Here is a 13,654-nt window from a genome sequence, read left to right on the forward strand (position 1 = left end):
ACCTACTTACATCAGTCAACTTGATTTACCTACCTACTTAACTGGTACTCTTGAGTTAAATTATTAGATTAGACCACACAAATTCAAAATGGACGTTGAAATAGACTATCTGTCTATAACACGCGTACGCTGCGTGTTTAGTCAGTTCATTAGATTATTATTGTCCAGTTATGAGGTCAATGCCCCTATAACGCGCCTTGCGGTCAGTTGGGCTAAGTGGGGCAAGTTTGTCTCGTCCTAGGCCTGACCTGGACTCACCGTTACCGGGAGAAAGTTGATCATTCCGAGAATTTGGATGGCTGCTCAAGCCGTATAGAATTCATTCAGTGATATCTGTTTTTTTTTTATTAGACCCTATGACCCTCGTCATTTTTTAGATAAAGAATTTTCTATTTTACGGATGGGATGATATTATTCTTTAAAAATGTTTGTTCATTTATACAAATAGGATTCTTGCATGTTGCATTTTGTTTTTCCTAGGATATTGTGGAACACAATAAATTCCAAAGTCCGTTTCCGAACGTTCCCGTTCCAGTTTCCATTTCAAGTTTTCTGACGTTTGTGATGTCATCACGTGACGTCTACTGTCAAAAAGTTTTATAGTGGTTATAGGTTAATTCGATTCATTTTATTAAATTATTCATTGAAATCACTGGAATCAACAACCTTGCGTGCACCGGTCTAAACCCTGGTTATTGCGGCTTACGTACTGTGAGTTTATAATCGATTCCGCGCAACGGTTATCGAGTTATCGTATGTTTGCGTCCGAGGGAAAGAAAGCTGGTTATTAGGCCGGTAGTAGGTCAATGGTACGTTCGCTCGTGAGGAACTGGGTGCTGACGTAGCGGCAGACGCGTCTCGTCCGCGGCTGCCAGTCGACGCCGGCTTCTCGGACGACCCGTCCGCTCCCGCGCGGTACTCGCTCGCCTTGATCGTGAAAGTTATTGCACACGTACACATAACACAACAATGGGCAATAAAGTGGAAAACGTCGGCATTTTAGCCATTGATTTATACTTCCCGTCGCAATATGTGGACCAAACCGATCTGGAAGAGTACGACGAAGTCGCCGCCGGAAAATACACAATTGGACTGGGACAAAGCAATATGGGCTTCTGTTCTGACAGGGAAGATATCAACTCTCTCTGCATGACTGCTCTCCACAGGCTGCTGAAGAGGAACAACATTGACCTGCATGATATTGGACGGCTGGAGGTCGGTACTGAGACTATTATAGATAAGAGCAAAAGTGTGAAATCTTTTCTTATGACCTTATTTGCCAAAGAAGGTGCTACGGACATTGAGGGTATTGACACAACAAATGCTTGTTATGGAGGAACTGCTGCTCTCTTTAATGCTATTAATTGGGTTGAGTCATCATCATGGGATGGAAGGAAGGCAATAGTAGTGGCTGGTGATATTGCAGTGTATGGAAAAGGTCCTGCTAGACCCACAGGAGGTGCTGGTGCTGTGGCAATGTTGATTGGACCAGATGCACCACTGGTGTTTGACTGTGGAGTAAGGGCTTCATACATGACACATGCCTATGACTTTTATAAACCTGATTTGTCTTCAGAGTTCCCCTATGTAGATGGAAAACTATCAATTCAATGCTACCTCAGTGCTCTAGATAATTGTTATAATTTATTCTGTAAGAAAATGAGGAAAGTGGACCCTGAGTTCAAGGGTTTGCTGAGTCTAGACGGGATGCTGTTTCATACTCCATATTGCAAACTTGTTCAGAAATCATTAGCAAGAGTTTCCTTTAATGACTTTTTGAATGCATCACTAGAGGACCGTGAGAAACAGTTCCCAGGACTCTCTCAATTCGACAACCACAGTAGAGAGGAAACATACTTTGACCGGGAGGTAGAGAAAGCTTTCATGACATATAGCAAAGATTTATTTGAAGAAAAAACTAAACCGTCACTACATATAGCGCGTAATGTAGGAAACATGTACACTGCATCATTGTATGGAGGTCTTGCATCATATTTAATAAGTAAATCACCGGATCAATTAATTGGCAAGAAGTTTGGATTGTTTTCATATGGATCTGGGCTGGCCTCTACAATGTATTCAATAAATATTTGTAAAGACATGAGTGCAGGGTCTAAGTTGGCAAAGTTAATCAATTCCCTTCATGATTCATTATCTATGTTAGATAAGAGGATATGTGTGCCACCTACGGAGTTTTCAGAGATAATGGATGTGAGGACAAAGAACTACCACACAGCCCCATATGAGCCATCCGGTCCCATTGATGTGTTATTCCCTGGTACCTATTACCTTGTTAAAATTGACGACCAAAGAAGGCGCACATATAATAGAAAAGATTGATGTATGTCTTCTTTCTGGTCATACTTGTGCTTGGGTTTAAAAAAGCCACATTGAAGCAATTCATCTAAAAAAAGCAATATCACTATATTTGATATTTATTTGCATTGTGCACTTAACATATTAAATTATATTATATCTGCAAATGTCAAATTGCAATATTGCTTTTTTTGGTGAATTGCTTTGATGTAGCCTTTTTAACTCCCCTTAACTATGAATGAATATGCACGAATTGGTTGCGTAAATTATTTACTAACTTATTGGAATAATAGTATGTGAATGAATAAACTAATTAAAGTACTATGTAACATAACAATGAATTTGGCGGATTTTTTGTACAGACTTTGTGAATATTGGTTCTATTGTTGCTGTTTGCCCTGAATGTAATATGGCGTGAAGATAAGTGGGAAGCACAAGTGTGGCCCAAAATATTGTTATTTAATTTGAATGGGGCAAGATTGGTAAAAGGGTCAATGGGTAAAAAATTGGCATTGTTTTTGTATTTAAAATATCAACAGCATATACCTAAATATTGCAGGGTTTCTGTTGTTTTTATAGTTCACTTAATGCACTGGAGTAGTGCTATGTAGCTTTAATTATAACTTTTTGTTTACAAAGTTATAAATCACCATGGAACATGAATTGTGTTAAATATTTTTGTGAATTGGTATTGTTTTATATGGATGTAGTTATATTGGTTGTAAAGGTATTGGATTTATTTAAATAAATTTTATGTGTGCAATGTTGCTTTGTTTATTAATTATTTTAAGTCTATAAGCCAAAAAATAATAATCTAAAAAAAATATATAAATAAATATAAATCATCATCACTAATTTTAGAGCCACACTCTTGTCGGTGTAGCATTCTCCACGCTACTTTTTTAGGTAAATATAGGGCAGTGGATTCCTTCATGCCTTCTTCTTTTCTTTTCCTTTTTTTTCTTGTCCTTTTATAATATATATATATATATATATATATATATATATATATATATATATATATATGTATATTTATTATTATCAATAGATCTTATGGATGACGCCAGATATTAAATACATAAATTTTATTAGGTAGGTATATAAGATACTTATCTGTATTCTGTGGCCCTTGCAATGTAGGTTAATGGCATCGATAATTGAATTTTAATTAAACTTCTAATTTACTAATTGACGTAACTAGAAGATGTCGTCATAACAAAATTCTAGGTCTTTGAACATAATAGAGGTAACCTACCTACCTACCTTTGTTCTCACTAGTTCGATTAATTAGTTCGATCGTCAAACTAGTGAGAATTATTTTTCTCCTCATCATCATCAGCCCATTAACGTCCCTACTGCTGGGGCACGGGCCTTCCCTATGGATGGAGAGGGAGATCGGGCCTTAAACCATCACGCGGACCCAGTGCGGATTGATGGTTATTAACGACTGCTAATGCAGCCGGGACCAACGGCTTAACGTGCCTTCCGAAGCTCCGAGGAGCTCGAAATGAAAACTTTTTTTTGTGGTCGCCCATCCTATGACCGGCCTTTGCCGAAGTTGCTTAACTTCAACAATCGCAGACCGAGCACATTAACCGCTGCGCCACCGAGCTCCTCATTTTATCCTACCTACGTAAAATTATGTTTTACGTATTATTTACATGCCTATTAGATTAGCCTAATACCTATTAGGTACGTTTTTACTTTTGATGGGTTTGCTCATGGCCTCAGACTTGCCTGAAGGCATTGACGTGGCCTAAGATGGAGCGAGGTCGCCCAGAAGGTGCTTGTTCACTCTAGCTTTGAAAGCAGCCGGGTAATATGCATTCGGAAATACAGAAGATGGCAGAGAATTCCACTTCCTACTTGTTAGAAAAATACTAGGTACCAGATTTGATGAGGTTGCTACTCCACCTCACAACCCACACGATATTTTTTTTTTTTGACGTGACTTATTGTAGATTTGCCGCAGATGGCATTAACTACTTGGCCGGACAAATGGGGAGCGCTGAAGGCTCTCACCCGGTACGCCCACACGATAGAAGAGAAGAGAAAAATACTGTTTTGCATTTTGAAGGTGGCGACTTAAATCTCACTGCGTGTTCATAGTGCATAAGGCCCATAAACCTCATACCTACCTCTAAACTAGTTTTACCTAATCATGCTTTAAAACTGGTGTTAAACGATTTTTCCACGTGATTTAAACATGATTAAGTAGGTGTTTTGGTGAATTGGTGACCAATCCTGATTACTTACCTACTAGAAAGATTTTAATGATAATTTTTATTTATTTATTAAGTACTACTACATCTTACTAATATTATAAATGTGAAAGTTTGTGAGGCCTCTGACATCGCTCATGTAACGATTACTCACATCAGTAAGTAGTAACCGGGACCAACGGCTTAACGTGCCTTCCGAAGCACGGATCATCTTACTTTCGGACAATCAGCTGATTAGTCTGTAATCTCCTAACCAAACTAGAGATCACAAAGGGATTTTTGTGATATGTCCCCACCGGGATTCGAACCCGGGGCTCATTAGTACGACACTATAATGACATGCTACCTCGTCGACAGATCAGTAGATAGGTATATGATATTAGAGAGACAATTTGCACCAAAAGTACTTAGAGTAGGGATTGGAATTATTTGCCGTCTTCTGTATTTCCGAATGAACATAACCCGGGTGCTTTCAAGGCCAGAGTGAACAGGCACCTTCTGGGCGAGCTCGCTCCATCTTAGGCCTCGTCAATTCCTTCGGGCAAGTCTGGGGCCAAAAGCAAACCCACCCAAGGTAGAAAAAATATATAACAGCCTCCGTGGTTAGAGCGTTAGGCTCACGATCTGGAGGTCCGGGTTCGATTCCCGATGGGGACATTGTCGAAATCACTTTGTGAGACTGTCCTTTGTTTGGTAAGGACTTTTCAGGCTTGAATCACCTAATTGTCCGAAAAAGTAAGATGATTCCGTGCTTCGTTGGGCACGTTAAGCCGTTGGTCCCGGCTATTAGCCGTAAAAACACCTCCACCAAACCGCGTTGGAGCGGCGTGGTGGAGTATGATCCATACCCCCTCCGGTTGATTGAGGGGAGGCCTGTGCCCAGCAGTGGGACGTATATAGGCTGTCTATGTTATGTAGTAGTCTCCTGACCTAACTTTTCGTCTCTGCCTATCCCAATGTTTATATGTTAGACGCACATAGATCGAAAGATTACTCTGGTTGCGTGTAGTTAGGTTACTTTACATTTGAGATGACCGTCACAGATAGCTTCTATTTACTGCTGACTATCTAAACACGTACATTTCCGATCACATCTTTTATTATGTAGATTCTACGGTGCATTCTTTTATGTCTATTCTCGTCGACATTTTAATCTTTTAAAAATAAAAGAAAGATCAAGCGATGTTTCCATACTGTAAAGAGTTTTCCTTCCTTCCTGGTTCGATAGAGAAAAAAGATTATAATTCTAAAGATTTTATAACGTTGGTTTCTGTAACATTGAACTTTGTGTGACGTCTTATACATAGGTACCTATCTACCATTAGTAGATAGTCTTATATCGTGTGGGTTGTGAGCTGAATTACCAACCTCATCAACCCTGGTGTCAGGGTTATTATTGAGCCGCGGAAGGCCCCTGACATGGCTCATGTAACGACTACTAACTTACATTAGTAAGTAGTAACCGGGACCAACGGCTTAACGTGCCTGCCGAAGCACGGATCATCTTTCGGACAATTAGGTGATAAGCCTAACCAAACCAAACTAGAGATCACAAAGTGATTTTTGTGATATGTCCCCACCGGGGTTCGAACCCGGGGCGTCCGGATCGTGAGCCCAACGCTCAACCACTAGACCACGGAGGCCGTTCGAGTAGGTAAGGTACCTAGCTAGTTGTGTGTGTGTGTACAGCGCCATCTACATTGTTTTTGAGGGACGTAGCCTCGAAAGTCACTCATTGGGATAGCACATGTATGTATAAAATTATCGTATCGGCGGCTCCATAGTATCCCTGCCACCCTGCTTGGGTTAATAAGATTAAATTCTCAAATCTAAGTAGGTATTTCTTCGTATCGTACAAGATAAGGTTTCGGACTTTGGGTACCTCTTGGACATTGCTCGTGAAAGGTCAAAGTCCATAATCCTGGGCAAGTGGCCAAAGATGATAAACTTTGTGACGTCAGTCCTACTGTCCTTGTTACTTAAATGTACCTAAGTATAGGTACATTTCCGTAATAAGTAGTAATGCTGCTTCGATGCAGGACTGAGAGCGATCTGTTTTATTTTTTATTTTATGTTTATTTATTTTAAGAATGTGGGTTTCCTCCCTATGTTTTCCTTTACCGCTGAGCATGTTATAATCATTTTTGATTCAAACATTCGAAAACAATTCGACAATTATTGGTTTAGACTGTGCTGGATTCGAACCTACGACCTCAAAGTGAGGGCAAGCGTTCTCAATAATATCGACTGAACTATCACCATTTTCAATATATCCATTTTAGGGCTTTGCATCAATACTTGTCTTCTGATTACTGTTTCTGCCCCGCCAGGGATGAACGTGAGTTTATGATTGTTAATGGTCATCCATTGGTATAGTTTGACCACTAACTAATATGTATGGGTCATTACGTTGGTACTTACTATAGCTAATTATGTACTCTGTGGTTAAGTCTTATACGTCATCACAGAATACATAAAACCACTAACATCGTTCGTAATGCGTTTCCTATTTTAAGCATCAATAAGACAAAGAAAATTCGATGTATTAAATATCTCCTATAGTCAAAGGTTGCCTGGATGGTGCTACTTAGCAATAAGGTCGCCTATTGTGCTCTTTCTATTTCTCATTTGTTTATAAATGTTAACAAATATTGTCTTCTATATAAGGCTTATATATAGTACTTACTACTATTATTTGTGTTATTTCCTGCGTGTGCAATAAAATATCGAGTATGTTATGTTCTACGCCAATATAATAATAATTATTTAGTGTTGACTATCGTACGATCACAAGGCGAAAGGTCAGGTGAAGATCTATCAATAGTATCACTGGAATCGCGTATTTGCGTATCGTACATTATATTTACTGTGTATAACGCTATAATATTTATAAGTCACTGTAGTTCTGTGGTCTACTGGCTTGCTAAAACGGGGAGCGCCTATTCGAACCCCGGTATCGGACTTGCCCTAATTACTTACTAGATATTTTTCTTAAATCCAGTTTTCACTAACACAGTTGGCTCGAACATTATCAGACGGCGATACGGCTCACCACCAAGGAAAACATCGTGAAGAAACCTACATTTCCGAGAAATGCGTTTCGGAGGTATGTGACGTAACCTGTATTGGGCAGGTCTTCCCTACGGGGGTTGGAAGGTCAGACAGGCAGTCGCTTCTGTAAAAAGACCGGACTTGTCAAATCTTCAAGTTAGGTAAGCGGACCCTATGAAAAAACGGGATAACGCTAAGGAGATGATGATGACTCTCTATATAATAATAAGTGGAAGGTAGTAGGTAAACAAAAGCCTGTTAAAGGTGTTATTTATAAAAGACAAAGGTCATATCACCGCTCTTCAATCTATCAACTGGATGGCAATTGTATAAAGCAGTTCAACCACAACAATCGATATTATCAAAGATTCTCCTCGATGATACAAAAATAAAGTGCTAAATCACTTTGGTTGTCTTCACAAGCGTTAAAATGTACGTAAACCACGCTACTACGCAATTCATCTAAAAAAGCAATATTGCAATTTGACATTTGCGCATTTAAAGTAAGTGCGCAATGCAAACAAATGTCAAACAGCAATATTGCTTTCTTAGACGAATTGCTTCGATGTGGCCATTTTAACCCCCCTGATATTGAATTACTTTTCCTTATTTGAATGAACTTATGAAGCTGTACGTTCCAATTCGAATATCTACAGTATGATGGGATGCGGATGTTCAACCTAATACCTACACTGCTTCCAAGGACTACCCAGTGTCAATTTCAACTTTTGACAAAACCCACTTTGGCTTTTATCATCATCTTCCTAGCGCTATCCCGTTTTCACAGATTTACCTAACCTACAGATTTGACGGGTCCAGTTATTTCCAGAAGCGACTGCCTGTCTGACCGACTTTGGCATTTATAATAGCTATAAACGTGCTATAAAATAGTGTGGGATGTCAGGTGGATTACCAACCTCAGTAACCTGTTGGCCTTGTGGCAGTGGTGGTGATGCCGCCCGCGTGGACTTCGGTCACAAATATAGGCAATCGACTCAGTGTTCTCCTTATATTTACCTCCATCATATTAGTGTAGAAGTGTAATATGGTATGGTGTAGTATATACTATGGTGACGGTATCAAATGCCTTGCTAAAGTTGTTAGTGCTTTCAGCTAAGTACTTAACATTATTTCTTACCATTTCTATATCTATTTTTAGAAATGAAAAGTTAAAAATCGGGATTAGATCTTTATTATTTTGTTAGGACGCAGCGTTTCAAGATGTCGGTAGAAAGTCCGCAGATCCCTCGCTTCAGAAACTAAGTCCAATTAACCAAATTATTAACATAATTCATTAATTAGCCATATTCTAAATCAATTGTCTACATTAAAACTTAATTTAGTTGAGGGTCTCAGGGAGGACGACGGGCTGCACGCCGATGGGGAGGACGGGCTCGCCGACGCCGATGGGGGTGGGAGCCACGGGCAGAGAGGGTTCAACAACGATCACGGGCTCGGGCAGAGAAGGCTCCTCAACAACGACCACGGGCTCAGGGACGACGACGGGCGCCACGGGCTGGGGGAGCACCACGGGGGTGGGGATGAGGATGGGCTGCTCCACGACGGAGACGGGCTCAGGAGCGATCTCGGGCTCAGCGACGGCCTCGGGCTTAACGACGGCCTCGGGGGAGATGACTCCGGCGGGGTTGCCGGCGTTCACGTTCACGATGATCTGGACGAGGGGAGAGCTCTGAGAAGCCTCAGCAGCGGGGGTGGGTCCGACGACGACGGGGGCAGGGTTAACCTCCTGGATGTCCTCAACGATAGCAGGTCCAATAACGATGGGCTGGAATTCGTCAACGATGGCGGGCCCGATGGCGATGGGCTGGAAGTCATCAACGATGGCGGGTCCAATGGCGATAGGGGTCAATCCATCGACGATGGCGGGTCCCACGGCAATGGGGGTGTCAACGACATTGATGGGTTGGTTGTCGGCGTCGATGACGGGGGCGGGTCCAGCGGGGCCTGGGACGATCAAGCCACGTCCGGCGGGGCCAGCCACGGCCACGGCAATGACGGCGAAAGCAATCAGCAGGGATTTCATATTGGCTGTGAAAGATAGAAAATTGTTAAAATATATAGCCCTATGGATGTCTAACCAAAGTCTAAAGACGCTCGAACCAGTAAAAGAATAATGAAAAACGAAATTGGCTGTTACTTTGACGCTGCTGTCTCAGTTGCCTTCTTTGTCTCAAAATTTGAGAATTTATACAATTAAATTCAAATTCAAAAATATCTTTATTCAGTAGGTAACATCGTTACACTTTGAATCGTCAATTATTACACAACGAACGTCTCATCCGCCAAAAACTACTGCCGCTTCTCACAACCTGTACAGCCAGGGAAAAGAAGCTGCAAGAAAAACTTCGGCACAGGGCCCTAGACGTTCTTTTTTAAAAAAAAAAACAAAATATTTTTATAAAATTGTGTAATTTTGCTGCCTAATCAGTTCTCAGACAGTTAATCCCATGCATTCATATCTTCTAAATAATCACTAACTTTATAATAACCTTTTTTGTATTAGAATTAAGAAGGTATGTGTAATTAATTATACTAAAAGCTCAATTAACAAGTTCGAAAATGTTTTTCTACTAACCTGATTTAGTAAGTTGTATGAACAAACTATGCTACTCTACGCAATTTTATACCTTTTATACGAAATCGTTATCTGTACGTGCATTAGTAAATTCGCTAATGTCAACGTTAATCCGTGTGTAAATTTTGAGATTATTGAAATCCTTATCAAAATAATAAGGAAGAGAAACGAAAATTACTTACTGAACATTCTATACCTACCTAGTAATCGATTCAACTTAAAAGATGAAGAAAGGTTGTTAAAATATCTAGCGTAATTTTTTTGAGACTACTTGTAAGTAACTATTTTGTTAGATAGGTGCTTGGTGATCATCATATTTGGGGAACGTAGCCTTCTTCTTTATAAAGTAGGTATTATAAGTACTGTCATGGTTTTCTCTCTTCCATAGTAATGTATCTATATATTTACGCATTTAAGTATATATTATTATAATCATAATTAAACCACATAATAACGGGTTCTAACACCATATATCAGTAAAACAAACGAAAACAGTGAATACAAACTGCCACACACTAAATGCATAACACAATAAAATAATTCAATTCCCGTTTCAGCAAACCTTAAACAATTCCCAACATAATAGTTATTATTTAGATAGAAGAGATTGCTACCTTAGCAATAAGGCCGCCTGTTGTACTACCTAAATAATAATGTATTTTTATTATGTTTTAAGTGCAATAAAGAGTTTTTGTATTGTATTGTAGCCTGGAAAGTCCCTGATTCCTTCAAATCCTTCAACGATACCTACATATAGGTGAGTAGTACATATTTGTCGATTAAATCGAATGGTCTATGCACCTCCGGTCCGCCGAATGTCCATATAGCTCTATGTAGTCAATACTATAGAAAAACATGCATTTCTTTATTGACTTACTGTGTATTTATCGCAAATGGCATTAAGTAACTATAACTTTTTGGCCGGATAAATGGGGAGCGCTGAAGGCTCTTACCCAGTACAAAAGATAAGACAATGCATGTCTGAAGGTGCCGGCTGGGCGTGATCGTCGGCTCAAGGCGTCTTCTGAGAGGATTAATCGGCTCTAAAACGAAATTGTCGACCATTTAGGCGGGGTCGGTATCGTAGTAGCGTAGTATTATTCCTTATTCTATGATCGGGGTTAAGTGGAACATCGAACAAGTTTATAAATTATAAGTAACTAAGTAGGTACTTCGCATTTAATTTAAATGTGATGTTTATTGAATGTTATTGTTGCATTTGATTAAAAATTTCCTAAAAAGTGTATGTAACTTTCGATTACGATTTACTATCTTTCCTCTACATGACTGGTAATAATTTTACAAAGTAAGTACCACTTATAGTACAGATAGAGTGGTTCGAAGCTCCGAGATATTTCCGAATTTTAGTAATATTCCGGATAAGTACTTTAGAAAAGGTAGGATAGGAATAAAACTATTTTTAAGATTAAAACGTGTCGTACTTATTTAATTTCTCGAATAGGGAATACCCACCTATGGAAAGTAGGTGGTCCAGGGGCCTGTTTAATAAAACTTACAATTGTAAATTACAACGACAATTTGATGTACATTACGTAGCTGATGGGGGAGGCCTATGCCCAGCAGTGGGCGTCGTACGGATGATGATGACGTAGCTAATATGATACTGCAAAATATTCGTGATCACACACTCCGCAATGTACATCAAATTGTCATTGTAATTTACAATTGTAAGTTTTATTAAACAGGCCCCAGCCGATTGGACGCTTACCGATTCTGGGTGTAATTTTGACGTGACTTATTGTAGATTTGCTGCATTTGTCTTGTAATTAGTTTCTTATCTTTGGACTGAAAGTATCGTGACCGCTAGGTACCTTCCTACAATCTTTAAGTACAATCCGGAGTTCCTGGGTTCTAATCCCGGTGGGGACATATCACAATAATCACTTTGTGATCCATAGTTTGGTTAAGACAATACGGATCACCTGATTGTCCAAAAAGTAAATCAGAAATCAGAATCATTTATCCAACGTAATTATCATGGATAAACTTGTTGAAGGTCAATATAACATTTTTGAATTTACATCATTTCGCAAGGTGTTATGGTTGAGAAATGACAAGAAACTGCATACGTTTACTAATTATCATGGATAAACTTGTTGAAGGTCAATATAACATTTTTGAATTTACATCATTTCGCAAGGTGTTATGGTTAAGAAATGACAAGAAACTGCAACAGCAACACATCTTTTAAAAACCAATGAGGGTATACATTACAAGTTATGTAATAACTAGAGGAACACATTCAATACCAGACATTTTTATCATTTAGGTAAAGTAATAAAGACTTTTTTACGTAAAGTAAGCTTCACATGAGCTTTAAATTGATTTTCTGACAAATTTAAAATATTATCTGGTATTTTATTGTAAAAAAGTATACATAACCCCAAAAACGATGAATTTAATTTACTTAATCTAGAATTTTGAATAGCAATTTTATTTTTATTCCTTGTATTGTAAGTATGCCATGCCATAAGTTGATCCGTGCTTCGGAAGGCACGTTAAGCCGTTGGTCCCGGTTATGTAAGTAGTCGTTACATGAGCCATGTCAGGGGCCTTTGGCGGCTCAATAACCCTGACACCAAGGTTGATGAGGTTGGTAATACTACATCATAAAATATACATTGCCTGTAAAGTGCCTGTGGAATTTGAGAAGCAATAGAGCTGTCATGGTTATCAGCAGGAGCACCTGATAGAAAAAGAGAGTGGGGTTGAACCTGCGACAGCGGTTCTCATACAAAATGCGTCTTAGGGCCTTTCCAACGTCTTTCTTCTATTCCGTAGTTCTGTTTCATAGAGGTGAGCATTTTAGTGTGTACTTATACGAATAACAAGAGTAGCTGCCGGTTGCCGTACGCGAGCACTGGATTTTGGCGCGAAAGATTCTAAATCTATGGGATTTTGCAAGAAACTTAGTGACTTATCTCTATTTGCATTTTTTTACGCCAAAACTCGTTATCATTGGCGACATTACGTCACTCAATTATTTTACGACTGCAATTTCATTCAGTTAATACTAACCAGAAGTTAATCTACAGATAAAGATAGCAGTTGACGTATTTACAATGTGAAATAAAAGAAGAAAATCCGCACGATTTATACGTACGATACCTACCTATTGTTTATTAAAATTATTATTTATGGTATTACCCGAAATCTATTGCGACGAAAGTTCGTACAATGACTTTAGCGGTTGAAAGTTGAAAATACGTTAGGAGAAAAGATTGTACCTAATTAAGTAAGTACTTACAAAAAAATACATAGGTATTGGGCGATTATACCAGGAGACATGGAAGGGAAGGAAGGCAAAATGAAGTACTTAAATACTTAATTACCTACTAATTACTACTTAGGTAAAGCATTCAGCTGCCTATCAACCCGGGTATATTGTGGAAGTCGACGAATCTGTCGGACTTGGGGACCTATTTTTTTTGACGTGACATATTGTAGA

At 39.2% G+C, this 13,654-nt stretch overlaps 2 protein-coding genes across 2 annotated transcripts; one reads left to right on the forward strand and one right to left on the reverse strand.

Moving 5' to 3' along the window:
* Positions 1-521: 521 nt before the first annotated feature.
* On the forward strand, positions 522-3,083 carry LOC126374374 (hydroxymethylglutaryl-CoA synthase 1). The gene has a single exon (XM_050020989.1). It carries the CDS (start codon positions 970-972, stop codon positions 2,338-2,340), a length of 1,371 nt encoding a protein of 456 aa, XP_049876946.1. The 5' UTR covers positions 522-969; the 3' UTR covers positions 2,341-3,083.
* Positions 3,084-8,765: 5,682 nt separating this feature from the next.
* LOC126374446 (calphotin-like) lies at positions 8,766-10,251 on the reverse strand. Its single transcript, XM_050021098.1, has 2 exons — positions 10,186-10,251; positions 8,766-9,638 (listed from the first exon to the last, which is right to left on the reverse strand). Exon 2 carries the CDS (start codon positions 9,631-9,633, stop codon positions 8,929-8,931), a length of 705 nt encoding a protein of 234 aa, XP_049877055.1. The 5' UTR covers positions 9,634-9,638; positions 10,186-10,251; the 3' UTR covers positions 8,766-8,928.
* Between the last annotated feature and the right edge of the window lie 3,403 nt (positions 10,252-13,654).

The sequence above is a fragment of the Pectinophora gossypiella genome, chromosome 17, assembly GCF_024362695.1.
Source record: "Pectinophora gossypiella chromosome 17, ilPecGoss1.1, whole genome shotgun sequence".
NCBI classification, from domain to species: domain Eukaryota; kingdom Metazoa; phylum Arthropoda; class Insecta; order Lepidoptera; family Gelechiidae; genus Pectinophora; species Pectinophora gossypiella.

Bases quoted from the DNA above. Each gene is read 5' to 3' on its own strand.
- LOC126374374 (XM_050020989.1), top strand. From the start codon at position 970: ATGGGCAATAAAGTGGAAAACGTCGGCATTTTAGCCATTGATTTATAC.
- LOC126374446 (XM_050021098.1), bottom strand. From the start codon at position 9,633: ATGAAATCCCTGCTGATTGCTTTCGCCGTCATTGCCGTGGCCGTGGCT.